This window comes from Oryzias latipes, chromosome 3 (assembly GCF_053564925.1).
Source record: "Oryzias latipes strain Hd-rR chromosome 3, Olatipes_Hd-rR_3.1".
Classification (NCBI taxonomy): domain Eukaryota; kingdom Metazoa; phylum Chordata; class Actinopteri; order Beloniformes; family Adrianichthyidae; genus Oryzias; species Oryzias latipes.
This window is the reverse complement of record NC_136239.1, coordinates 23,650,323-23,677,615: the sequence shown is the minus strand read 5'-3', so window position 1 is coordinate 23,677,615 and position 27,293 is coordinate 23,650,323. Positions and strand designations below refer to the sequence as shown.

Here is a 27,293-nt window from a genome sequence, read left to right as displayed (position 1 = left end):
AGGCCATTTCAGGACCTTGAAATGTTTATGAAGCCACTCCTCCATTACCTGGTCAGTGTGTTTGGGATCGCTGTCATGCAGAAAAACCCAGTCATCTTTCATCTTCAATGCCCTTGCTGATGGAAGGAGGTTCTCGCTCAAAATCGGACAATGCAAGGCCCCATTCATTCAGTCGTCCTAGACCCTTTGCTGAAAAACAGCCCCAAAGCATGTTTCCACCCCCATGCATCACAGTAGGTTTGGGGTTCTCCTTCAAACATGATTTGTAGAGTTCTTACCAAAAAGTTTTGTGGTTTCATCTGACATTCTCTTAACCCTTGTGCTATCTTAGATGACCCCACCCTTACATTGAGGTGTTCTCCCTACCATGACAAAGGTGGATAAAGGTAGAAAGATTTCATGTAATCCATGGACACCAGTGAAGATCACAAACCACTGAAGAAAAAAGGTTCAGAGCACTGTCTAGTGGGTCTAGATGACCCAACTCCCAATGTTCAAGTGCCTAGGATAACACAAGGGTTAATTACGGACGGCACCAAAAACACTTTATGGTGGCTTAATTTTAAAAAGTCAGTTTTAGATGCTGTTAAGTATAGAAATTCTGTGCTAATAGCAGAAGGGTTAATCTTCTTTTGGATCATCCAAATGCTCTCTAGCAAGGGGACACACCTGGCACTGCAGGATTTGAGTCCCTGGTGGTGTAGTGTGTTACGGATAGTAGCCTTTGTTACTTTGGTCCCAGCTCTCTGCAGGTCAGTCACTACGTCCCGCCACGTGGATGTGGGATTTTTTCTCACCATTCTTGTGTTCATTTTGACCTCACAGAGTGAGATCTTTCAGGGAGCCTCAGATGGAGGGAGGCTTTCAGTGGTCTTGTATGTCTTCCATTTTCAGAGTGGATTTCTTCACACCAACCTGCTTACCTATGTCAGTGAGAATTACAGGCCTCTTGTCTTTTTAAGTGGGAGAACTTGCACAATTGGTGGCTGACTAAATACTGTCTTGGTTTCTTACACTAAGTAACGTGTCAAATACATAACAAACCAAAAGCTTTTATTTTGACCTGATTAAACAGATCTACAGCACTTTAATTCCTCCGAATTTTCTCCATTTTCTGTTTTTTCATGATCCAAAAACAGTTTCATCAAAAAGAAAATATATATTTCCAGTGGGGAATATGTAACTACCTAAACTTTAACATAAATGCACGTTTGATCTTGATGGGAAATAACAATCCAGATCTTAGTTTTGAGTCTTTAGTCACTGTCTTCGTTGGACCCCTCCTGCTTTGAGTCGTTGTCAGAGTGGCGTGGGGAGCCCTCATTATCTGATCCCGCCTCAGATGCTCCGTCTGAAGCTGCAGCAGGTGAGCCGGCCCTCGACTCATCGTCTGATCCCGACCGGCTCTTCTTGCTCTCATTGTCCGACGCTTCCGAGTCAGACTGCCGCAGCACCCTTCTCTTCACTGGACGGTCACTGCCGGACTCGTCGTCCTCCGAGCCTGCAGACCGCTGAGGGCTTCCTGCCTCGCTGTCGGACATGATGCGTTTCCTGTGGCTACTGCCCTCGTCGTCGGAGCCTGAACCGCTGTCTCTTTGTTGTCTGCGGGAAGAGTGAGCACTTAACATGACGTGGTTCTAACCCCTTATTAAATGCCATCTATGACTCTTTACCTGTCTTCTGCTATCTTCAGTCCATCCTCGTCTGAAGAAGACTCAGAGGAAGAGATGATGGCCTTGGACTTGATCTTTCCCTTAAGAGACGGTGGCATGCGCTCAGGCTGAAGCTGCAATGAGAAACATCACACACCAAAATATAAAAAACTAAAAATCACAAAAGGAACATTCACACAGACATTTAAAGATATTTAAATGAAGGGAAGAACAAGGCAAAGCCAGGAAAAGACCTTTTCCATCTTCTTTCGTCCTCCTTGATGTTTGCGCTGCTTTTTAGGTCGAGGTGCGCCTTCTTCTTCATCGCTATCATCTCCGCCTTTGGGGGGTCTGGAATACAGCAAAGCATTTAAGCCTCTACTATCATCTTCTTGCCAAGCAGTCAGAGACATACAACAGACTTACCTCCTCTTCTTCTTTTTCCTTTCTCCATCTTCATTGTCCTCCTGTTCACTGCCGCTGCCACTTTCCTTCCTCTTCTTCTTCCTCTTCAAGGGCAAATCTTCATCGGAGTCATCGTTTACAAAGTCATCTATGTCTCCTTTCTTGCGCTTAAAGATCAACCAAGAAGAACGGTTTTTAGTGAGGAACTGAGGCTTGCTGTGCTCAGTGTGCAGTCGGCGTAAATACTCACACGTCCGCTGCCACCTCCTCCCTTCTTCTTCTCCTTCGCCACATCTTTTGGAACGTCTGCAAAGCTGAGCAGGTTTTTGGTTTTCTCCACGAACAAAGCTCTCTGTTCAAGGAGCTTCTTCTGCTCCTCTGCCTCTTTGTTTCGCTTTTCCTCCTTGATGTAATTTGAGAAACGTTTATGAGACTTGGATACTTGACTTTGTTCAAAAATCCTATTTGTGTGCACAACATTTGAAGGACCTGTTGTTTTAACAGCTGTTGGCGGAGCAGGTCCCTCTCCTGTTCTTGTTTGGCTCGGAGCTCCTTCTCCTCCTCATCCTGCTTTCTGGCTCTCGCCACGTGATACTGGGCCTGACTCAGCAGATCCGAGCACTGCCTGGATTCCAATAACACATCCAAAGTTATGCCAGGTTAGGACATTTATAAGGAGGGAAAACAATATTGTAATATAGTCATACCTAGCCTCAGACGCAGCGAGGGCGAGATCAAACCTCATCTTGTCTCCAGTCTTGCTGAGATAACTGAAATACCTGTTTGAAGAAGAATAAAGGTAAGAGGAAAAAAATACATCTCCAGCAGGGTGAAAGCAGGAAAATCAAATACCTGTGAGCCAGTTCAAGCTCTTTCACCGCACTGAGTACAGCCTTCAGGTTGCTCTTCTCATCTTTCAGCACCAGAGTGGCCAGTCTCTGAAGGACCAACGCCACATTGAACATCAACACCGTATCACTGGGAGCCACATGGCGGGCCTTGATGAGAACACGTCAGAAAGTTACGCTCATCTTCCTCCGACATCCCAGAGCACAGATGTGAGTTTGCCTCCATGTTACCTTCAGCAGAATCTGCTTGCACTCTTGGAGCTTTCCGCATTTGAACAAGGCTCTAGCCAGGTAAAGCAGAACCTCTGTGTTCTGATACTTGTAAAATTTCTTCAAGCAGTTCTCATACTGAAAAGCAGAGTTTAGATTTAAAAAAAAAGTTGGAACACCCAAACTTTTGAACATTTTTTTCTCCCCACCCACATTTGTGAAGCCCTTACCATTTGCACGGCGCTGATGTATTGCTTCTGCTCTACGTAAATGTGAGCCAGGTTAAGCCAGACATCGCTGATGTCGGCCGTGGCCTCCCTCACCTGAGCAAACACGTCACGAGCCTCCCGGAAATAACCCTTATGGGCAAGGACGGCACCTGAACCAGCAGTTTCATGTTTAAGAGGAGTTTAAAAGAAGAGAACAATAAGGAAATAAAGCCTTAACATACCAATTCCGTTAGCAGCATGAAGATTCTTCGCATCATTTCGTAGGACTTGCTTGTATATTGCCAGGGCTCGATCCTGATGTCTTTTTTCCTGCTCAGACACAAGTGAGACTAATTTGAGGCTTTGTTCTCCACTGAAACACAGAGAAAACTATTGACTTCCACTCTTATTACTGCTGAGAAGTTGTGCTCTATTTGAAACAAACTGTTCCAACTTTGTATAACCTAAAACAAAAAAAAAACCTTATTTGTGTTTTCAATAACATTAATTAGTAAGAGCCTTTTGTAACCACTTTCACTCGTTTGTAAATGTAGTGAAACTTTTTTCCTGTTTCACGGTGGGCTGGCTGACTGACGGCGGCTGCACCTTTTCCCGGTCCCTCGTCGGCTGGTGCAGGGTCTGAAGCCACACGTTTCCCAGAGCAAGCATGGAGTAGGTGTCGTTCTGGGTGGACGGCTGCTTCAGAATCCTCTCAAACTTTTTTTGGCCCGGCCCCCACTCTTGTTTTGCCAAGTGAAGATTCCCGATTAAGGACCAGGCATCCGGGTGATCCTGCATTACAGAACAAACAAAAAGATGTGGTTTATACTCGATATTTCTCGTCAATGCTCTAACGCTTAATGTTCGTACCTGATTGATCTGCAGGGCTTCTTTGAACCAATCAGAGGCCTCGTAGAAGTTCCCTTTGTCACGAGCCATTGCTCCAAGACGCAAATAACCTGAAATTTGACAGGTTAATTTTTAAGAAAAGGGTTAATTATAGAAGAAAGGAAAGAAATTTCCATTTCTTAATACTTTAAGTTTGGTGCTTACAGTCCACATAATTGGGATGCTCCCGGAGGATGTTTTTGTAGAGTTTCTCAGCTTCGTGGAATTCACACATCGCCTCATACAAACGGGCCAGATTGTAGGAAGTGGTCACAGAAATGGCATTGTAATAATGCTCATCATGCTCCCCTTCAGCTTTGGCTCTCTCCAAGGATGCAAGGAAGTATTTCTATAAAGAACAAGAAACAACCAGCACTGAGATAGCACCACAAACTCTGCTTAACCCCACATTGATTAATTAATTTTGTACTCTTTCTGTGCTCCAGGCTGCAGAATCAACAAGATGGTCTTGAAAAATGTTTTCGCGATATTTTTCACATTTAAATACACATACTTTAAATAATGAATAAAAAAAGTATCACTTGAAAAGTGCCAATAACAAGCAAAAGTTGCTTTTCTCTTACCTTGGCTTCTCCCAGGTTCCCCAGTCTAAAGTGCAGAGCGCCCAGGTTGTTGAGAATTTCGGGGGGAACGTCGGCCTGCACCGTCTCCTGCAGGATGCGAGTGGCTGTGCCGTAAGCAGACAGAGCGCCCTGGATGTCAGTCTGCTCCAAGATCTGGGCGAGCTCAATCCACGCCTCCACATCATCTGGGTACTGCTCTGTTACCTTTTTGAGGTGACCCTGAACAACCAAAAAGGCATCCGTCTAACATTTGAAAGTTTAAAACTAAAAAATAACGTGAACGTTTTTTAAGAGGGAATTTTCCCTGCCATGGGACAAAATGAATCCATAACAAACCCACTTTTGCAATATCCCTCTTGTCTTGATCATCAGACGTTGCATAGAGGGACCCCAGGATTTTCATGGTTTCGTAGTTGTTCGGATAGGCCTTCAGAACTTTCTCAAAGCACTGTGCTGCGTTTTCTTTGTCTCGTCGATAAACGTACATCTGACCCAGACCAAAGAAGGGCAACACAAAGGTAGTTGAAGCAAACTGAGTGGCCTGGTAGTAATACTGGAAGGCCTGGTCGTAGTCCTCCTAAAGATGAGACAAACCAAACATGATATATACTGAATTTAATGAAACCTAAATAGGTTTAAAAAGAGTTACTTACCTGGACGTGAAAGGAGCGGGCTAGCTGATAACAGCTCTCAGCCTGCATGGCCTCGACTTCCGTGTTGTGAAAAGCGTGAAGTGCCAGATGCTGCACTTTTCTGTAATCCTAGCAGTAAACATACAAGCACAAATTATGAAAATGCAGCCAAAGTCAGACATTCTTATTATTACTGAACAGCTAAGGGAAACCAAGGGGTTACCTTTTTGAAGAAGAAGTGGTTGGCGAGGTGGTTAAGCACCATAGGGTTGCTGGGGTCGATGGTGTAGGCCCGTGACAGGAGCTGGACTCCGTTCTTTATGGAGTCTGCCTCTTTGTTGTTGAGCTCCAAAACCGCCAAACCAACGAGCGCTCCCACACACTTTGAATTCAGCTCCAGGGCGCGACTGAACGCCAAACGAGCTTTCTCCAGTTTGTTGAGCTTGACAAAGCAATGGCCCATCCCCAGCCTTACCTCAGCTACACATGGATTAAAAAAAAAAGAAAAAAGACAATCAGACATGACACAAATTAACTAAAATGTTATTAGGTTTTGTCTTAAACCAAAATACCAAAAATTTGAACCAAATAACAGAATGGAAACATTTTCAGCAGCAGCACTTCTATAGTGTGCAACACATTTTACCTGGGCAGCCAGGATTTGTGCGTAAAGCCTTTTTGTAGTATGCCAGTGCTCCTCTGTAGTCCTTTTTATTGAATGAGATGCAGGCCTTTCCTATTGAAAAACAAAGGCAATTATTATTTTAAACTGATCGCGGCGGCAAGAGCTGAGAAAGTTTTCTCCGAAACTCATCGTACCGAGCAAAGCGGGGATGTTGTTTGTAGACTGGTTAAGGACAAAGTGGAACTGAGCATCAGCCTGGTCCATCTTGTCTCCTTCCAGCAGGCAGAAACAAGCTCTTCCCAACAAATGGTTCTAAACGAGTCAACAATACGGTGCGTTTTCAATAAAGCCAAAGCAGCTTTATTTCACTACTGCCTGCTACGAAACATCTGCCGTACCTGGTCGTACATGATGATTTTGTCCGCCATGGTATAGAGCAGAGTGGCCTGGGTGATGAGCTCTTTTTTGGCATCTTTGTTTTTCTCTTTACGTGCTTGCTGAACATAATAAGCAGCCAGGGTGTCTAAGCAGGTCATCTGGTCCTTTTCATGGTCTCTGTAGTCGAGGTTTCCATCAATACGTGCGGCTTCTAGAAGCTTCACAAAATCTTCTGTCTTGCCCTGTTTGTAATACTCCAACTGAGGAGAAAAGCATCGATTCAGAGGGTATAAAGGGGACTTCATGATATTTATCAGATAATATGTTCTCTTTACAAAAACTTAGTTTGCAGTGATTACAATGACATTTTTAGGAAGTCATTTATTTTATGATCTGTTGATCTAATATCTCAAGAGAGTACTATCGGGAAATTCTAGTTGAATTTACAAGAAAAACAAAAGTAATTTCAATCAATGTTTTATTATTTGAAATACTCACTGCCAAAGCAATCCAGATGTGCAGCTGTGTATGTTCCTGCTTCAAGATGCTGATGACCTCGTCTCCCTCAGGAAGCTGGTCAAAGTCGAGCTCAATGACCTGCAGGGCACAACAAAGTTTATTTCTTCAGGACAGACGAAAATCTGACTTAATCTTTATTTAGAGTATGAGTGGCAGTAAATAAATATCAGCAGTTATAATGCGACTTAGATCATGTTTGAAGTTGCAAGTCTGTTCGTTTAATACCAGAAATAACTCATCTGTAATCACCAAATCTGAATGCACTTCAGAACTCTGATAATCGTGTGGTTTACAGGCCTCAGTTCATAAGAATTACTTTTCAAAGTTCACGTGACCACAGACTGAAGCTTAAAAATCGAAAATATTTCATCAAGGCTCTAAAGAAAAATTAGAAGTTGCAATGATTCCTTTCCCAAAGAAGCCTCTGACTAAGAACACTAAGTTCCTTTTTTTATGTGAGTGTGTTAGAATTCAAGGATTCTTTATTGCCATTTTCAGTGAACAGGGCAGTTTCACAGAATTGGAATTTGCTGCAGTGCTAATGTGCAACATAAAACACTTAAGAATAGAAAAAATGAACAACAGTAAGCAAAATTTAAAATGACACAATGGTCAGAACAATAAACAGAATAAGTAGTGCAAACAGAGTTCAAGAAGGTATTCCATGTTTATTTGTTTACTTCTGGTTTTATAAAATTAGCCATATAGCCTACAGCGTCAAAGTCGTGATTTAAATGACATTCTTTAGATCTCAATATAACTGTTGATGTATGTAATGCAGAAACTATGTAGTCCAATTTCTGTAAACGTTAGCTTCTGTTTCCCAAACAGGGGGGGAATACGTTAAATTAAGATAGTTCCCTTTCCCACACAACTGTTTTACATGTTGCCTATATTTAGTTTTAATTGCATTTTACTGGGTAAACATTTAAACCAACCAAAGCGTCACAACTGTTTACATTACTCTTATCTGTAAGACGAAATGTCACAATTAGCGCTTGCTAGCTGCTGTTAGCATAAGAAACTAGCATCGCAGCGAGGTTCGCTTCCAAACATCAATCAAAACAATTTGCAACTATGACTTTCACCTCATCCGTGTCCCTCAATGGGATCTCTATTGAGCCTCGAGACATCTTGGCTTTGAAGGGTAGATCCTTCTCAAGATAGATTTTTAAAAAAGACTACAAAAATCTAGCCCGTTGTCTGCTGCTTGCTATTTGGTGCCCCAGCAAGCAACAGACTGTGTAACTGAAAATTCAATCCGGCTGGAATAACAGACTTCTTCTTCTGCAATACCGCCACCTGCTGTGTTGGAGTAAGGGTCGGAGTGGGGGACTAACTAAAAAAAAAAATATATATATATATATATATATATATATATATATATATATATATATATATATATATATATATATATATATATATATATATATATATATATATATATATATATATATATATATATATAATCTAGCCGCAGGGGTTGCAAGCCAGTTGCCTCTGTGCCGGTCCCAAGCCCGGATAAATAGAGAGGGTTGCGTCAGGAAGGGCATCCGGCGTAAAAATTGCCAAAATAACCATGCGAATCATCCACAACACTTTACACATACCGGATCGGTCGAGGCCCGGGTTAACAACGACCGCCACCGATGCTGTTAACCTACAGGGTGTCGGTGGAAATTTGACTACTGTTGGTCGAAGAAAGAGGGGAGGCAGAAGGGTCCGTGGCCAGAGAGAGAAGGGAAAAGGCAGGAACATAGGTTTGAGAATAGGGACTCTTAACGTTGGCACAATGACAGGGAAAGGCAGAGAGCTGGCAGACATGATGGAGAGAAGGAAGCTAGATGTACTGTGTGTGCAGGAGACAAGGTGGAAGGGCAGCAAGGCACGTAGTATTGGAGGAGGATACAAACTGTTCTATCATGGTGTTGATAGGAAGAGAAACGGGGTAGGAGTGATTCTGAAGGGGGAGTTTGTAAACAGTGTTCTAGAGGTGAAAAGAGTCTCAGACAGGATGATGAGCCTAAAGTTAGAAATTGAAGGGGTGATGGTGAATGTAGTCAGTGGGTATGCGCCACAGGTTGGCTGTGAGTTAGAAGTGAAGGAGAGATTCTGGAGTGAGTTGGATGAGGTCATAGAGAGTATCCCCAGAGGAGAGAGAGTTGTTATTGGAGCAGACTTTAATGGACATGTTGGTGAGGGCAACAGAGGTGATGAGGAGGTGATGGGCAGGTTTGGTGTGAAGGAAAGGAATCTGGAGGGACAGATGGTGGTGGACTTTGCGAAGAGGATGGAAATGGCTGTAGTCAACACTTACTTCCAGAAGAGAGAGGAACATAGAGTGACATACAGAAGTGGAGGTAGGAGTACTCAGGTGGACTACATCCTATGTAGACGAGGTCATTTGAGAGAGGTTATTGACTGCAAAGTGGTGGTAGGAGAGAGTGTAGCCAGACAGCACCGCATGGTGGTGTGTAAGATGACTCTGGAGGTCAGGAAGAAGAAGAGAGGGAAAACAGAAAAGAAGACCAAGTGGTGGAAGCTACAGAATGAAGAAACTTGTGAGGAATTTAGGCAGAAGTTGAGACAGGTCCTGGGTGGTCAGGATGAGCTTCCAGATGACTGGGAAACTACAGCAGAAATTATCAGGGAAACAGGTAGGAAGGTGCTAGGTGTGTCATCTGGAAAGAGGAAAGACGGTAAAGAGACTTGGTGGTGGAATGAGGAAGTACAGGAATGCGTCCAGAGGAAGAGGTTGGCTAAAAGGAAGTGGGATGTAGAAAGGACTGAGGAAGGTAGACAGGAGTACAAGGAAGCGCAGCGTAGAGTGAAGAGAGAGGTGGCAAAGGCCAAACAGAAAGCTTACGATGAGCTATATGACAGGTTAGACACAAAGGAAGGAGAAAAGGACTTGTACAGGCTAGCCAGACAGAGAGACAGAGATGGGAAGGACGTGCAACAGATAAGGGTGATTAAGGACAGAGATGGAAAGGTGCTAACAACCCAGGAGAGTGTACAGAAAAGATGGAAGGAGTATTTTGAGGAGCTGATGAACGAGGAAAATGACAGGGAAAGAAGGGAGGAAGATGTGGTTGTTGTGGAGCAGGAAGTAGCAGAGATTGGAAAGGATGAGGTTAGGAAGGCTCTGAAAAGGATGAAGAGCGGAAAGGCCGTTGGTCCTGATGACGTACCTGTGGAGGTATGGAAGTGCTTAGGAGAGACAGCAGTGGAATTTCTAACGAGGTTGTTCAATAGGATTTTAGAGAGTGAGAAGATGCCTGAGGAATGGAGGAGAAGCGTTCTGGTCCCGATCTTTAAGAACAAGGGTGACACGCAGAACTGCAGCAACTATAGAGGAATAAAGTTGATGAGCCACACAATGAAGCTGTGGGAAAGAGTAGTGGAAGCCAGGCTTAGGAAGAAGGTGGAGATTTGTGAGCAGCAGTATGGTTTCATGCCCCGTAAGAGCACCACTGATGCCATTTTTGCTTTGAGAATGTTGATGGAAAAGTACAGAGAAGGTCAGAAGGAGCTGCATTGTGTGTTCGTAGATTTAGAGAAGGCGTATGACAGGGTGCCGAGGGAGGAGCTGTGGTACTGTATGAGGTCGTCTGGAGTGGCAGAGAAGTATGTCAGAGTAGTTCAGGACATGTATGAGAGAAGTATGACGGTGGTGAGATGTGCTGTAGGTCAGACAGAGGAGTTCAAGGTGGAGGTGGGACTACACCAAGGATCAGCTTTGAGTCCTTTTTTGTTTGCTATGCTGATGGACAGGCTGACAGACGAGGTAAGACAGGAATCTCCCTGGACAATGATGTTTGCGGATGACATTGTAATTTGCAGTGAGAGTAGAGAGCAGGTGGAGGAACAGCTAGAGAGGTGGAGGTTTGCTCTGGAAAGAAGAGGTATGAAGGTCAGTCGTAGTAAGACAGAATACATGTGTCTGAACGAGAGGGATCAAGGTAGAAGCGTTAGGTTACAGGGGGCTGAGGTGAAGAAGGTGCAGGAGTTTAAGTACTTGGGGTCAACAGTTCAGTGTGATGGGGAGTGTGGAAAAGAGGTGAAGAGGCGAGTGCAGGCAGGTTGGAGCGGGTGGAGGAAAGTGTCAGGAGTGTTGTGTGACAGAAGAGTGCCAGCAAGACTCAAAGGAAAGGTGTACAAGACAGTGGTGAGACCAGCTCTGCTCTATGGGTTAGAGACGGTAGCAGTGAGACCGAGACAAGAGGCTGAGATGGAGGTAGCGGAGATGAAGATGTTGAGGTTCTCCTTAGGAGTGACCAGGTTAGACAGGATAAGGAACGAGTACATCAGAGGGACGGCTCATGTTGCCTGTGTTAGGGACAAAGTCAGAGAAGCCAGACTGAGATGGTTTGGACATGTTCAGAGGAGGGATAGTGGATATATTGGTAGAAGGATGTTGGAGATGGAGCTGCCTGGCAGGAGGGCGAGAGGACGGCCAAAGAGGAGATACATGGATGTCTTAACAGAGGACATGAAGTTGGCTAATGTTAGGGTAGAAGATGTCCATGATAGAGTGAGGTGGAAAAGGATGATTCGCTGTGGCGACCCCTGATGGGAAAAGCCGAAAGAGAAAGAAGAAGAAGATATATATATATATATATATATATATATATATATATATATATATATATATATATATATATATATATATATATATATATATATATATATATATATATATATATCCTTCTCAGCAGTCCAGTTCTCCTCAAAAAACCAATAACTTTATTAAAAATAGCTTTGTCCCCTCCCAAAAGCCTCCTTAAACTCAACCCCTCTCTCTCTAGCAACCACACTCCATCCTCCAGCTGCTGTCTTTCTTCCCCAAACAATTCACAATGACACAAAATGTGCTCCACTGATTCTTCAATTCCCTGAAATCTCACAGACCAGTGGGATGTTTCCCCAGTAAATGTAGTATATTATTTAAAGCCACGTGTCCCATCATCAATAACAGTGCAATATATCATAATTAGTTCTCTGATGTTTGATCTAAGCTTCATACATTTCCCTACCATGTCTTGTTTACTGAATAGATGTTGTCCTTTCCCCTCCCATTCCCGTTGTTTCCGCCAGTCTTCCGTACACCTCCTAATAATTGTCCTAACTTCTGTTCTTTCAAACGGAAAATCTATCTCCACACCCCGTTTCAACGCCCGCTTTGCCAGAAATTCAGCTATTTCATTTCCCTGGACCCCCATATGTGCTGGTACCCACATAAATCTGATACTGGACTTTAATTCTCCAATTTGAACAGACTCTCATAAATCTCATACATTAGATTTTACCTGCTAAAGCAGGGGTCGGGAACCTTTTTGGCCAGGAGAGCCATAAACGCCACATATTTTTAAATGTAATTTCGAAAGAGCCATACAATAATGTAGTGTCCCTTTCCCACACTAAGGCACGGAGACTTAACCTCTTTTAGGGTTCTTTATTCTGGTTACTGTAGACCACAACAAACGCCGTACAATCAATTCAGCAACTCCTGAATCTCTCTCGCCGAGACGAGAGCGCTTCTCCCAACTTTATATTCCCCCGTCCTGCTCCAGCCCTCCCATTTCCTTATTCGGCCCATGGCTGAACCCCATTGGTCCAAACTCCCTAACAACAGGCTGAGCGACAGAACTGAGGGCCAATCAGATCTCTGCTTGAACGATGCGTTCCATGAACTCCAGAACTTTTAACGCGGCCCAACAGCCAAGTTAAACTCAGTCCGCGACAATATGTTTAAAACTAAATATACAAGTGAATGTGTGCATTTGATGTAATTTCAACATTTTTAAAGTCCAATAAGTCTGTGGATTCTTGCAATAGGCATAGCCATAGGTTCCCGACCCCTGTGCTAAAGGAAGAAAAAGATTTTAAAGACATAACTGCTGATAATGAATCTGAGTAAGTTACTCCATCAGCAACTCTATTCTATTTTAACCAATGTAAACTCAATGGTATTGCTAACATTTCAACTGCAAAAACTAACAGATCCTTTGACGTCTTTATTCCAAAATACGTTCCTAATCTAGGTATAAAGAAAAAAAGCTAAATGAAAACAAATTTAAAAAGCAAATAAAGATATATAATGTGCTCAATACAAGAAATTGCTGGAAACTGCACAGTTTCCTGTAAATTATCTAGAGTGCCCCCAGATGTGTCTTCCAGATTCCAGATTCCAGTTGGCTCGTCTGTGCTCCTGTACCTGACCGTGTACCTCGTCCCTGCTCCTGATCGTACACTTGGCTTTGGGTCCTGCCTCTCACTCCCCCAACCGTCCCCCAACTCTATCTGGATGAAGCCCATCTGCTGGACTATTTAAACATGTAGTTGTAGAGTTAGATAAGGTAATTCTTCTCTAAGAGTTCTGGTACATTGCCTGTCTGTGGACATCCCTGAGGTTTCTCCTTTTTTTTATCCACGATTCTTTTATTAGTAGCTTTTCCTTACTGCAAAGGAGAGTCTAAGGGCAAGGATGCCCAGTTTAGTTTAGTCTGTTTAGTAAGTTTAGTTTAGAATTTTCCTATTGAATTCTATGGTTGTTCCTTATGACTTTATGTTTACTTTATTACCAGTATGAAGCCCATTGAGACGACTATTATTGTAATATTGGGCTATATAAATAAAATTGAATTGGATTGAATTGTAGGCTACAATGCAATCAAATGACTAACCTTACAGCAGATTAATGGTTTGTTCAGTAAATCATGTCTTCATTTTCTACATACTGAAGGGATTACATTTGGCTTCCTTTTAATTGAACTGAATAAACTGAACTGCATGTGATGTGCTTGACAGCATCTGAAGTGTTTTGAAAGGAGGGAGAAGGAGCCAGGAGGCTGGCAGAACTGGGCAGGAGGATGTCAGCTGGTTTTGATGTGAAGCAGTAGCAACATACACACACATGTTCCTAATCACATGTAGCATCTTAGTAAATGCCCATCTTTGAAGAACCATATCAACTAAACGGTAGGTATTGAAATTTCTTTATTTCCTAAGTTGTATCTTTTTTTTCTATTTTTCTTCTGAGTGAAGCTTATATACTAAGTTGTGTTTCACACACAAATCAAATTTGACGTTTCTTATATTTGAAATTATAAAATAGAAATGTAATTTAAGCTTCACTGAGGCTATGCTTCTACAAGGTTAACAGCCAAACTACAATTCGTTCCCAAATCAAATATTGACAGTTGTCTGTTCTGATTGTGCATCTTCATATATTTGCTAATAAAATTATCTGACCAATTTTATTGCTAAACCTTTGTTCACATGATTGAATATCTTGTCATTTAGGAATTTGACAGTTAACCAGAAGATTTTTTACAGGGAGCTTTAGAGGATACAAAACAGAATGTCGGGTGGCCGTGATGGTAAGATACGGTGGCCTGTAAGAACTGTGTGACTCTCACCTCTCTTCATCTAGACAAGATTGTGAACTAATGTTTGTCTGTGTCATGATTTAAAGTCTGGGAGTCTTCAGGCTGTATGGCAGAGGATGTGCTTGAGGACAATAAAGACACAAATGGATTCTCTGAGCATGAACTCCTTGACATCATGTATGACACCTGTAAAACCAACAACTCAGGTGCCTGGCCCTATGTTCAGCTTACCGGTAGTTTTTTCTTAGAGATGTTCTCCATTTTCTTTAGCAGTTTCTGCAACACTTTGTCTTTTTTATGCACTTCAAAAAGTGCTAACGTATTTTGTTATTTATATATCTAGAAATTATATGTATTTAGTCTGATGTATGTTAAATGACTTGATTATTTTCATCACTTCTTCAAGAAGTGTTGGCCTCTGCCATCATACAACACCTGCAGAGCCTGATAGCAGAGAGTGCAGAGCAGGAAAAACTTTCTGCCCTCCGAGTCCTGCTTGACCCGGACCACCAGGACCCAAAGGTGAGCAGAGAGACGTTTCACTCCACCATGACGGAATGGATTGCACAGTGCAGTCACAACAGGTAAAACACAGGATATGTTTTATGATTACATATGTTGTATCATCTAAATATTTTGTTGGATTTAACCAAGTGTGTCTTATCTCAGTGTGTGATTATATAAATATGCTTTTCCCACTCCCTTTCAGACAAATAAACTTAATAGCTCTGTCTGACAGCAAATCAATATGGATTCTATTGATTTGTACAAAGACTTTTGTCATTTCAGTTGTGTTAACATTTGTTACTTTTATATGTGTGCATTCAAATTTAAGTAAGAAAATATATTTTTTCTGACTATTCAAATGCATTGAAACCCACAGTAACTGATGGTAATCTACATTTGCACTTAAATTAATTTTTTTTTGTGATTTTTTGTGTCATTATTTCAACAATGTGTGTTATCAACGAGAGTAATTGCAGACTTTCATTTCCTTCAGCTTCGATATAGGAGCCAGTAGTCGGTCTTGGCCTGACTCATCTAAAATGCCTGTGATTAGTAAGCCAACTTTATTTGGTTCAGACAAATGTTTTCATCACAAATTAGAATATATAACTACATCTGGTGTCCTCTTAGGGCTGGATTCATCATTAACTAAAAGCAAAGCACATTCAGTGGAGTGTTTCCGGTTGGTTGGTTTTCTTGTTTTCCACCTATAATGAGTGCATTGTCTTCATCAGAGTTAACAGTTTCTTTGCTGTCAGTGATGAACAGGACCTGTGCAGCGCTGTGGCTGAACTGAAGCAAGCTCACCAGCAGATGAACAAGCAGAAGAGCAGCCTGTTGATGATGGTGACTCAGTGCGAAGACGAGAACCTGCAGCTCAGTGAGGAAGTCACTGAGCTGCAGGCACAATTGGACAGGTGAAAGACTATTCACCAGATTTCTAATGTTAAACTTTCCCTTTAAAACTTCAAAGTAATAGGATCCAGTTTTAGAGAAACAAATACATTTAAAGGACCTGTCAAGAAGTTATATCTGAGATGCCACAAGGAGCACTTTGTGAAATTGCGGGCTGCCGTGGTGCAGCGGTAGGGCGGTAAGATGATCGTAAGATTGCAGGTTCTATTCCCGCCTTGCACGGCCATGTGTCGAAGTGTCCTTGGGCAAGACACTGAACCCCCCCCAAAAAAAAAAAAAAAAAAAGACACTGAACCCCACCTTGCCTCTGGTGGTAGGTTGGCGCCAGCGTTCGGCAACGGAGCCGCCACCAGTCCGTGAATGTGTGTGTGACTGGGTGAATGGGTCTGTGACTGTAAAACGCTTAAGGCCTTGTAGGTAGAAAAGGACTATATAATTTTACGCCATTTACCATTTTACCAAAATGAGCCAGGTGATTTAAACTTTTTAAAATAAAAACTGTTGTGCTGAAAAAAACAACACAGCATAAAAATGTTTATGTTTGTTTCCTGTTTCTTCTGCTGAAGCAAAGACATTTTGCAATGTGCACCGTTTTTGGTGAAAAGTGGTCTTCTTAAAGAAGCAGGAGAAAAGGCAAGGAGTGCAACAAAAGTCTCAGGAAGGAGGGAAGCAAATTAAAAAAAGTAGAGACAAAGAAGAAAACGAATGGTTATTCTTATCACAATCCCCATAAATGCTGCTTTGGCTCTGTGTGTAATCCTATCTTCACTAATGTAAGTGCATTCAGGGAAAAACTTGATATTGTAGCTGCAGAATAAAAAAAATGCATAAAACGGATCAAGGGAAACTCTGGATTTATGAGTTTACAATTTTTAAACACAGACTAATCCTCCTGTTTTTAAATACAGGTAATTGCATACATTGTTGTGCCTACATGAAGATGTTTCTGTGTGTGTTGAATAGCGCTCAGCGGTCAACGCAGGCAGTGAGATATCTCACAGACGAACTGGAGGAGACCCAGCAGATTTTAAGAGAGACCCAGGAGAGAGCTGGCCAAACCCAGCGCAGCTTCTCCAAACTGGTACATCAAAGACACGCCTCAGACATTATCTTTAAAACAGGATTTTATTTTTCACACGGATCTTTTTTCTGGTTTGGGTTTTAGAGCAACGATGTTAAATCTCTTAAAGTTCACGTTAAAAGGCTTGAAGACAAGGTAGTCTCCAACCTTCTTCTCTTTGAAAAAGTAAAGATGGTGCCCTTTGTTTAAATAGTAAGATTTTTTCTTTTTATCATCGACAGAATGAAAAGCTCATTTCTGAAAAGACAAGAGCTGAGGATGACCTGAACAAACTGAAGAAGGTCAACTCAGAGCTGAGGGTTCGTGTGAAACTTTGGTCTGTACGTCTCAGAAATACAGCTCTGATTTCTGGGTTGAACACTTTCTTTTTGCAGAACAAACTCGAAGAAACTTTCTTCATGCTGATGCTGAAGGGCAGAGAGATAACAAAGGTCAGTTTGGGAGCAATTGTGGGAAAAATGTCTTCGTAAGATGTAGATGCATTTTCTTTGACTTTGCTTTGAAACGATTCTATTCAGAAGGACATAATCATGGACAAGATGAAGAACTCTCACGTGGAGAACCACAAAATGATCAAGGTATGTTTGAAAAGAAAGAGACCAAAAAAAATGAGCAAAAGGCCTCTTGTTTAATTATGAATTACCTTAGTTACAATTTTGTTACTTTTTTTATCTTAAAGTAAAACAACCAAACAAAAGTTGTATTTTAAAAACGGAGGCTGTGTGTTGGGTTGCAGAGTCTACAGGCTGAGCTGAGGAGGTTACTGGATCACTCACAACAACTTCTTCTGAGGTATTTTAGGCAATAGAAGTCCCATCTCATCATTTTGATTTGTCCAAGTTGTCGTCCGTTCAGTGTCAAGTCATAGTGGTGAGTTAATGGAACAAATTATGTATTTAATTACATTTCATTTTAACAAAAAACAAATATTTGTATAAATTAATTGATGGTTATTTTTTTCTTTTTAAATTAGATTCAAGATTTGCAGAAATTTTGTCCCCTTAAAAGAAATCTACGTGTATGTCAACCCTCGTGTTGTCTTGTGGGTAAAAAGTCACCCACTTCCATTTTTAGTTGTAGAGAAAATACTTTAAATGTTTCCAACTTGAAACTTTGTGGCTTTTTCTAAAGTGACTCTGTCATTAGAAAAACTGATGCTTTGTTTTTGTTTTTGTTTATGTTTATGGACACCACTGAGGTAGAAAGATTGTCTTTTGAGTCATTTTTGAATTATAAAAGCAGTTAAGCACCAGAAATAGTTCAAAGGCCACACAAACTCCCTTCACAGATACACATACATACATACACACGAGAAGTTTCAGATTGTTGACAGTTTTTTTTGTGCCATTTCTATCTAATTATTCCAGAAATAACAGCCTTACATTGATATAATAGTCATAATAAACCTTTAGTGTGTAAAAGAAAAAAGCTATGAGAGTTGGCTTGTGTTAAAAAAAGTGAAATCATTTTTGACTGGTGATTGTCTTTTTGTATTGTGGAACAAAAACATTTTTTTTATTAAGTCAAATATTGTAATGGTTTTCAGCAGTCATCTGCTTACTTTCTGCACACACTTCTTCCTTGTCAGAGTTGCATGTGTACACTAGAGCTAAAGTTTGCTTTCTTTCAAAAGGTACAGGTTTGTCATGTCTGTCCCTGGTAGTAATGTTCATTTCTTTTTAGCTGTAAGAATTTACAGATGACTTTTTTTTTACTGTCATTCACAAGTAACCACTTATCCTATAATAACTTTTTCAGAGTTGTGATGCATTACATATGTCTTGTATTTCTTTTAAGTTGCTTTGAACACAACAGCTGTTGAAGTTGAACATAATTTAAATATAAACTCTAAGAATACAGCCAAACGCTTATTTTTTCTTTCTTTAAAATGGCTCCACAAACACATTTTTGATTTGGTTCAGACATTTTTATAAAATTTTGGCCAATAAGTTAGCTGTATAACAACAGTTACTAAACATGTATAAGTAAATTATTTAAAAACTATAACAAACGGAAATGTCACACACTACTTTGTTACAGCAAAAGGGACATGTTGCTGTAAAACATTGCTTTGAGTTGCTTTCAAAGCTGCTCCTGGGGCTCACGCTCCCTCTTGCAGCTTATTTGTCTTTGGTTTTCCCTAAAAAAACCTACATGAAGAGAGCATGCAAACCTAACACAGAAAGAGCCAAGCTGGGATTTTAACCAGCTGCTTATCACTCTAACATGTGAGGGTTCATCTGTGCAGCTCTGCAGAGGTTTCAGCGACTAAGTGAACATCAAAATATAATCTAAACATCTTTTTGGCAACACATGTGGATTGTTGTGCTTTAAACTTGAAAAAGCAAAACATAACTCAGAACTTTTATCCAAAAATCTGCAATCATTTATCCTTCAGTGATGGTTCATATCTTCTAAGCCAATTCATCACATATTTCAGAGGTAAGAAGTTTCTCCCACACATAACCAGGGTCATAAAAAGTGTCTGTAACAATTGAACGCAGTCATCGTAAGTAAATCATACAGAGATGAGGGGAACATATATTCTTCATACTACTGTCTTAGTTGTTTTGTTAGGAGTCTAATTGGCAGTTGATTGGGTTATTAGTTTCTTAGAAACCACAAAGCATTTTACGAAAACTTGTTTTACTGTATATCATTCTTTAAATGTCCCACATTGGGTTGTTAGTGTACTTTTATGGAAATGGAATAACTCTTCAAGCTTCAAAGACTGTTGTAAAGAAACGCTGATTTGAGGGATCAAAGAGTTGTTTTGACATTTTCATACATTCATAGTTTTACTTCTCTCTTGGCTTCCAAACCACTTAACATCTGCTCAGAAGACTGTACTGTAAAAAAAGGAGTACATCCTATAAGAATGTCAATTATATTTAGTTAAATATTTTTTTATTTCAGTAAAACTACATTTTTTTTCATTGATAACTGTGTTTGTGGGGTCTTTTATATTTGCTTTGTGTTTTTATAGAAATATGATTTGCTTCAGGATTTTTTTGTTTGTTTGGTAACAGATTTTTAGAGCTATTTGTTTTGTTTTTTTCAGTCGTTTTCATTTATTAACTTAGATGCCCATCAGTTATGGACGCATAATTTTTAAACCTGTTTAACATTTCTGCAGTCGTGACTATATGATTTACAGAGAGTTAAAATAGTGCAGATGGTCAAAGTGAGATTCAGGGTATTCTGCTTAAAACCGTGTGTCTGTTCAAGGTACGACAGACACTGCATTACACCCCATGGAGACTTCTACGTTGATCCTCCAAACCAGCGCTCTTTGCAGAGTGAGCTGCAGGACACACTGCAGGTTAGCACGGCTTGTTTTCTCTCAAATATCTTTGTTCTCACGTTCACGGTCTTCCACTTCCTTCATCTCTAGCTCCATCGCTCAGTTCTGGACGACAGAAGCGTGCTGTCTCTCCAGGCGCACGGCGATGGCTTTCAGAACATCATCCGCCAGATCCATAGAGAAGGACAAGTGTGTTTTCACAACAGCAGATGTCCTGATAGGGTGAAAAGAGAGGGCATTAGGAGTGGAGAATGATGACGATTGCATAGAGTGATGTGTGTGAATGGACATGTCTGCACTTTCACACACAGGATTCAGCAGCCGTGGAGGCGAGGCCTTTTCTTCAGTGCCACCAGTCACAGGCGAACATCAAACAGCAGCTTGTCAGCGCGTATGCCCTTTTTTAACCTCCCTTTCTCCTGTTATGGTAACAGAAAAGACTTGGTTGATGTTAGTCTCTGTTCTGAGAAGTTCAACAAATAAAAAGGATGTCTGGCTCTGACATAGTATTTATGGACATATCAATTCCATAAGAGTAACTATCTTCTTTGAGGAATGCTCGATGAGAGATAAGTGCAGTTTTAGTGCCCATTGGTGACATGACAGTGTGTAAAAGAGATGTTTATAACATTGTGGTGCTGGTTTCAGGCTGCAGGGGCTGCACAAGCGTGCGTGGGAGGAGAAAGGGGAGAAGGTGGATGAGACCCTGAGCATTTGTGAGAGGGAGCAAAAGCAAATCCAGCCTGAGATTCAGAGTCGGATCCAAGAGGACAAGGAGGTGGCTGCAGTACACTGGTGCAGACTCCAGAAGGTGGAGAGCAAGGAAGCCGAGGAAACCATGTCCATCGAGGAGCGGCGTGAGGCAAAAGCAAGGCTCTTGCAATCTGAGCAGATCGTCAGTGATACAGGAGAGGAGGACTGTCACCTGGGAACCCCTCACAGATCTGGACCAGAGTGTAGTGAGCAAAAGAACTCCAGCAGATCTCTAGGCAAACAGGAGAAAAACACAAAGAGACAAGAAGCAAGTCTGGCAGTGGAGAAGGTGGTAAAGGATCAGAGGGTGGAGCCCCTGGAGATCCCAACCTCAGAACGAGAACAATCGCAGATGCAGGAGGCCACAGACAGCTTCTTGGCTACGCTCAAGAGGATGGAGGCGATGGTCAGCAGCGCTTTGGAGACAGCTGAGCTGGTGCGACAAGGTGAGCAGAGGGTGAGCCAGGTAAGGCAGAAGATGGAAAGCATCACACAGAGAGTCCAGGAGGCTGTGGGCCAAGCAGCCAGTACTGACAAGGAGCTGAAAACGCTGGAGGCCTGGGTCAATGAAAAGATTCCCACTCAGGTCTGCTTCTTGAAAAACTGCACTTGTTTTTATGTTTATTCAACTAAAGCTTGTGTAAAACACAAAAGTTAAAAAAGTGTTACAAATGCAAAAATCAATTATAATATTATACCATTTAAAAGTTAGCGTTGCTGTCATCATATATATCCAGAATCCTCTGGCATGTAATTTTACAATTTGAACGTAGAGACTATAAAGTCTCCTCCTGATTTAAGATGTTTAGCTGCGGACACACATGGCAAGCTATACTTGTTCAAGAACGCACTAAATGCAGGTTATTGAATGCACATTTAGCCCCGTGGTGTTCACACTGGAAGAGCAAGGAGGGGCTTCTTCTTCTTCTTCTTCTGTTTACAAGCACATGTCCGCCACCTACACTTGGAAGAGGCCTGGTGCAAAATGTTGAAGCGGTGCAAATCTTACTATAGACCTTTTCTTTCACAGCTCTATTATGATATATGAAAGATTTAGTATCATCTATTTCATTCTGGACACAAACCACAATGATTAGTTTCTCTTTCATGACCAGTTTTCAAACGGTTGGGACTTCTGTGAATTAAAAGATATGCCATCCATTTGTGACTACCAAATCCAGGTTCCTGATAGTTCCATTTTTGACCTGGTTTAACTTTCAATGCGTGTTCAATCAATGGCCGCATGTTTTGTGCTTTGAGCTCGAAAACGGACATGGAAACTTGCGTAGCTATGCGTGAACATAAGAGCTTTGACTGCAGTAACCCAAAACACGAATTTACATGCATTGACTTTTAAGTGGCTGCTTGTTGCAAAGGCGGTGTAAATGTAGCTTTACATGTAGAAAAGGATGAAAAATTGTCATAGTGCAAATCAGATACATGTATGGTTAAATGTTTAGAGTTGAATGAATTTTTACCAGCTTACAAAAACTTTTGACAGCTCCCAATAATTTCCAATAACTTCTCTTTGTTATTATTTTTGTTTGTTTTTTTATCTTTTCACCGGTTAATCATTTAAGTTTGCAAATTTTGATTTAGGTACAATTAAAGTTTAAAAATGTTTAATTTACAAAAAATATTGTGTTAGTCTTTACTTTTTTGCCAGCTTCTCTAACTTTAAAGGAAAATATTCTTCACAATAAAGCAGTTTCTGTTTATTATACTTTAATGCTGAAACTTTTGCCATCACTGGCAAAACAGTAATTAAGTGTTTTTGTTTGAAGTCTTCAGGTCTGAGTGTGCCGTCTGTAACTGAGATGGACAGCACCAAGCTGCCACCTCCTCCATCTCCTGAATATCCAGAGGCCGCAGCGTCTTTGCAGCTGTCCGTGAACGGTACATTGACAGATGCACAGAAACATCTGCAGTGTTATTGTGGGGAAAGCATACACAGTAAGACAGAGATGAATTAAAGCTGCCCACTTCTCTAGAGGTAATCCCCAGAGATCTCTGAAAACAGACTGAATATTTACATTGCATACAAGCACTGCAGAGCACAGGGGTTTATGTCATCCATCAGAATTGACCACTGTGAATACGGGTATATGTATGCAAATCTTTATTGAAATGTTACATTTTGGGATGTTTGGGAGAGTAATGCTGTATAGTTAAGATTCCTAAAACTAGCAAGAGCCTCAGTAGAGACAATTGACATTTGAAAGGACTTGTTTAGTTGTTTTACCTTACTTCTCATTGTTTACAGTGCAAAAGATAGTTTATATTTTGTTGTTGCAATTACCAAAGTTGCATCACAAACTTCACCTGAAAAGTGTAGAAAGGCTTTTTTCTGTTTTTATTTATTCTATTACTGAAATTGATCAACACCATTTGATAGATAAAACACCATAAAGCACGCACATACAAAAATAGCTACAAGTAGACATTTGATGATGATTGCTACTTAGCTATTTTCTGGTCTAACATGAACATTGCATGAGTCCAGGTTTGCTCTGAGTAGCAGCTTTTTCCCAGGAGGGGATGCTTGGTTAACCCTAAAAGGTTAGCACTAAAATACTTTATTTATATATGAGATTTCTTTCCTTCCTCGTCTGGCTTCATTTGAACAAAACAAGTAAAAGATCTCCTCTGGTCGGCCCTCTCAACTTCCAAACTTTTTACAGATGTCACATGGTTTACCACCCATCCTCATGAGGGCTGAGGGCAGACATGAAGACACCTTACCATCAAAATGTATTGTCCTTGATTCTTTGTCATTGAAGGACTTCTTGCCTGCCTTTCCCAAACATAAAACATACCTGATGTCAAACCAAGTTTGAGTCGACCACAGGAACACTAACAAAAAGTTTACGTTCCATTTTATAATATGACAGGTAATAAGGGAAGTGTTAAGACCCACAATTTCTTAATCTGAAAGCAGGAGAGCAATAAAGTTTAATGCTGCATGTCTTGAGTAGTTATTAGGAAGTAAAACCACAAAATAAAATATGGTGAAAAATAAAATAAAACAGCATTATGATCCGTCTTGGTTGCTTATGATCAGAGTTCTGTAACACCTCCTCCTAAAATGTTTTATTTACGTCTACATGATAACTTAATTAATTAGCATTAGACTGATGGGTGTTAAGACATTACAGTACTTAATGCAAAATCCAGATTTTACTGGCATTTTCTTTGCTTGTTGCCACAATGCAAGCCTTTTCCTGAGAGCCCCTAAAGCTGACGACAAGAGCTTTCAACCCGCAGATCAAGCACCTCGTGTGCTTGAGACGGTTGCCAGGTAATTGTTGCCCTGCGTTATAAAGGGTGGGAAAGTTCTTAAAGCAGGAGGTAAAATAGTTTTATCAGTTAAATGAGTACCATGCTCTGAACATCGACCTCACAGCACAGAAAAGAAAATATGCTACTCCACACACTTGTATCTTTTTTTTTCAATTCATCTCCTACACACTCACACAGTCTCCTTCTCACTGTTGTTTCAATTTCTCTTTTTTTGAAACTGTCCCTTGACATTTGCATTGCACATGCCTTCCTGTTAAATGCAAATCACCTTTTTCCACCGTGTGTCTGTTCAAACAGGTGCCACAGACCGAGCCAGCTGCAGTGAGGTAAGGCCCACTCCTGCTTTCTGCGTAAAATACAATTCAATTACAAATATTGATGCTACATTGCTGTGTTTTTATGGACAATTTATAGTTTATTAAGTCTTTTAAAGCAGGAAATGTTTACTTCTGTTTCCAAAAGCAAATATGTGCCTATTTTATAGTAGACAAGATATATTCACAAACATAAACAAAAGGTACACAGAAAATGTTAAGGAATTTTTAGATATGACATAAATGACAACATCTGTACATTACTTAAAGGGTAGCCCTTCTCTGATTGGCCATTAGTCATTTTGTACATCATTTTTTAATGTTTTTGTTTCTCTTACATCCTAATCCTGAATATACTATGTTTTAGTTTTTTAAGAAGCCACAAGATATTCCCAAAAAATATACAAATATGTGTAAAATGTAAAACTATCCATAGAAATTTAAAATATTGTGTGCTAATCTTTTGTGGAATTTGATGTTTTTGCACTATTGTCAGCTATTTGAAACTTCTTGAAATTTAGATAAATGAAATTTTTTAAATTAAATGAATGGATTTTAATTTACTTAGCAATCGTGCTTGTGGAGATTTCATTGTCTCTTTTAAACTGGCATCAAAGAGGCTCTAAAAACTCCTCACTCTTAATTGAATAAGAGAAACATTCAAGTTCCTTTTAAGAGTCCTTCTGTTCATCGACAGTTTTCATGAAACTGCATCACTGAATGGGGTCTTCTGATGTTAATTAAGACTGTGATTCTGTCATTTTCTGTAGCTCAGCTCCCTTTTTCCAGACAATGCCACTTCTGTGCTCTTTTTTCCCTCCATGACATTTTAGATTATAGCGGCACTCAAAAGAAGAACGTCTTAGCAGCCAAAAAGACCGCAAAAGACAGAAGTTTTGACAGAGCAGATTGCTACAAAATAAAAGATCTCTGCTCTTGGAAGTGAAATCATCGATTCTTCCTATCTAGCAAAGTAAACAGAGATGGCACAGACACAATTTATCTATCGGTCTTGCATAAACATGGTCTTGAGTGTAACCGTATGCATACGCATCACCCCTCCTTTCACATAACAAATAGGCAAACCTCAAAAAAAGAAACAATATGTACATATTTTTAAACGTTCCTCATATCTGAAATGAGAGATGATCAGTGGAGCAGCGGGCTGAGAACACACATGCACACACACCACAGCAGCGCATAGAGCCCTTCTCCTTAAATGGTCAAAGCTCCCAGGAGTGAAAGAGAGGCTGCTGCTGAAAAAAGACAGGGAACGTTTGGGACGGGAGAAGGAAGGAGAAGCCCTGAGGATTGTGGAGCTTTCAAGGGAAAAGCACTGAAAGTGACAGCTTGAGTGTGGGAAGTCAGTCTGAGTGGGAGAGATCAGCCGGTAAATGTGTGTGTGCTTCGCCACAGCACTGTGGTAGTGGACTCAGGTAAAGTGCATGCTTCCTGTGTTCAGGTTCAGATGATGTCTGCATGCTACTGTGGGGTCTCAGTGGCTGATCGGACAATAGGTTCTCAGCTGGTGTCTCTGCAGCTGCGTCTGGCGTGTATGAGGCTGTTTACAATCTCCAGTCGGACTTTTTTTTACAGATGCTGCTCTTCTCTACATCTCCTTGATGTGTGATGTTTGTTCCCAAAGTGTGTGAAATGGATCCACTTTATTGATCGTCTCTGTGTACATGATGTCTTTTTCTTTCTCACACTTCCTCTGACATCTCAAAATTTTGCCTCAGGGTAACCACTTCCTCAAACGTCCCTGCACTTTTTCCCTAACACAACCACATTTTAAACAAGTCTGGCACAAGGAAATGGCCTTATGTAACCAATTAGAAGAAGGGGGGTGCAGCACCCCTCTTCTCACTCTCAGGACAAAAACATCTTGGCTGTATTGAAACAAGAAATATTTTTAGCTCTGACAGTTAAACTGGACATTTCATTTCACTTTTTATCTTTCTTTGCTGAGATTAGCTTCAGACGTTAGATTTCCACGGGGTGAAAGCTTCTGTCCCCCACAGAAAAGCATCTGACTGATTCAATTACTTTGCAATATTCATCGGCGTGTCAGGCTTTAGCGGGCAAAGTCGCCTTCATCGAGCCCCCTGCAGTGCAGGTTGGCACCTTAGTTTAATCCTTTTAGAACAGCGTGTCACATGAAAACAAATAGATAAAACAGTCGACCGGCTTTGTACGATTAGCTTTTTAAATTGTGAAACAAATAGACAGCATGTTCAAAAAAACACACCCAAAAAATGCTACTAAATTAGTATTTCCTTCTTTTATTTTTTCTTAGATGTAAAAAAATTACATATGTGAATATCTAATAAAATTAAGTTAGTCACAAATAAGTAATGTTAACTAAACTGTCCTAAACCTGTGGGTTGACAAATATTCATTGACTAACCCGTTTCTATATTCAGCTGAAGCTCACACCAAACGTTTTGTTTCAGTGAGATCACAGTAACCCTGGACGAAGTAAAACTATTGCAGAAGTTGATTCAGTCCTTCATGACATTTGTTCTTGTCGTCAGGAAATATGGCAGCAGCTCACTGGGATACAGTTAAACAAGCCACTTCCTCCCCAGTGACTCACGGCCTCTCTGTCCCTATATGTTCCCAAGAACTTGTCATGTTGGCGGTGACGCTGACCAGCCCCTGCTTTATTTTAGTCTTCGGTTCCCCAAGGATTTATCCAGTGTACAGCGTGCTGCAAATTAACGAAGCAGCTCAGACACACAGCTCACCAGCAGAAGCCTCACCTGCACTAGTTCTACA

The 27,293-nt window shown here is 40.9% G+C and overlaps 2 protein-coding genes across 9 annotated transcripts in view; one reads left to right on the top strand and one right to left on the bottom strand.

Moving 5' to 3' along the window:
• Positions 1 to 1,036: 1,036 nt before the first annotated feature.
• Positions 1,037 to 8,218, bottom strand: ctr9 (CTR9 component of Paf1/RNA polymerase II complex). Its single transcript, XM_004066999.5, has 23 exons — positions 8,039 to 8,218; positions 6,930 to 7,028; positions 6,452 to 6,691; positions 6,248 to 6,365; positions 6,075 to 6,164; positions 5,652 to 5,908; positions 5,450 to 5,557; positions 5,137 to 5,373; positions 4,797 to 5,015; positions 4,378 to 4,561; positions 4,195 to 4,283; positions 3,931 to 4,116; positions 3,567 to 3,654; positions 3,346 to 3,494; positions 3,137 to 3,253; positions 2,910 to 3,055; positions 2,765 to 2,836; positions 2,547 to 2,682; positions 2,308 to 2,460; positions 2,079 to 2,224; positions 1,907 to 2,003; positions 1,674 to 1,786; positions 1,037 to 1,602 (listed from the first exon to the last, which is right to left on the bottom strand). The coding sequence occupies exons 1-23, from the start codon at positions 8,081 to 8,083 to the stop codon at positions 1,257 to 1,259; spliced, it is 3,435 nt and encodes a 1,144-aa protein (XP_004067047.1). The 5' UTR covers positions 8,084 to 8,218; the 3' UTR covers positions 1,037 to 1,256.
• A 3,502-nt stretch (positions 8,219 to 11,720) lies between these two features.
• The window catches only part of mrvi1 (murine retrovirus integration site 1 homolog), a 32,734-nt gene continuing 17,161 nt past the window's right edge, over positions 11,721 to 27,293 (top strand). Inside the window, exons 1-21 of one of the 8 annotated variants that reach the window (XM_023953464.2) lie at positions 11,721 to 12,866; positions 13,107 to 13,309; positions 13,761 to 13,931; positions 14,289 to 14,332; positions 14,428 to 14,547; positions 14,748 to 14,925; positions 15,342 to 15,400; positions 15,479 to 15,530; positions 15,607 to 15,765; positions 16,727 to 16,844; positions 16,929 to 16,979; positions 17,066 to 17,143; positions 17,219 to 17,275; positions 17,363 to 17,422; positions 17,581 to 17,636; positions 20,073 to 20,166; positions 20,239 to 20,370; positions 20,460 to 20,539; positions 20,797 to 21,487; positions 22,686 to 22,797; positions 24,499 to 24,527. In XM_023953464.2, the coding sequence (XP_023809232.2) occupies positions 14,314 to 14,332; positions 14,428 to 14,547; positions 14,748 to 14,925; positions 15,342 to 15,400; positions 15,479 to 15,530; positions 15,607 to 15,765; positions 16,727 to 16,844; positions 16,929 to 16,979; positions 17,066 to 17,143; positions 17,219 to 17,275; positions 17,363 to 17,422; positions 17,581 to 17,636; positions 20,073 to 20,166; positions 20,239 to 20,370; positions 20,460 to 20,539; positions 20,797 to 21,487; positions 22,686 to 22,797; positions 24,499 to 24,527 (2,145 nt within the window). In that variant the 5' untranslated portion in view covers positions 11,721 to 12,866; positions 13,107 to 13,309; positions 13,761 to 13,931; positions 14,289 to 14,313. Of the gene's footprint in view, positions 12,867 to 13,088; positions 13,310 to 13,760; positions 13,932 to 14,255; positions 14,333 to 14,427; positions 14,548 to 14,747; positions 14,926 to 15,341; positions 15,401 to 15,478; positions 15,531 to 15,606; positions 15,766 to 16,726; positions 16,845 to 16,928; positions 16,980 to 17,065; positions 17,144 to 17,218; positions 17,276 to 17,362; positions 17,423 to 17,580; positions 17,637 to 20,072; positions 20,167 to 20,238; positions 20,371 to 20,459; positions 20,540 to 20,796; positions 21,488 to 22,685; positions 22,798 to 24,498; positions 24,528 to 27,293 lie in introns of those variants that run through there. The other 7 variants (XM_078944461.1, XM_078944460.1, XM_078944463.1 and 4 more) reach the window with 7 other exon arrangements.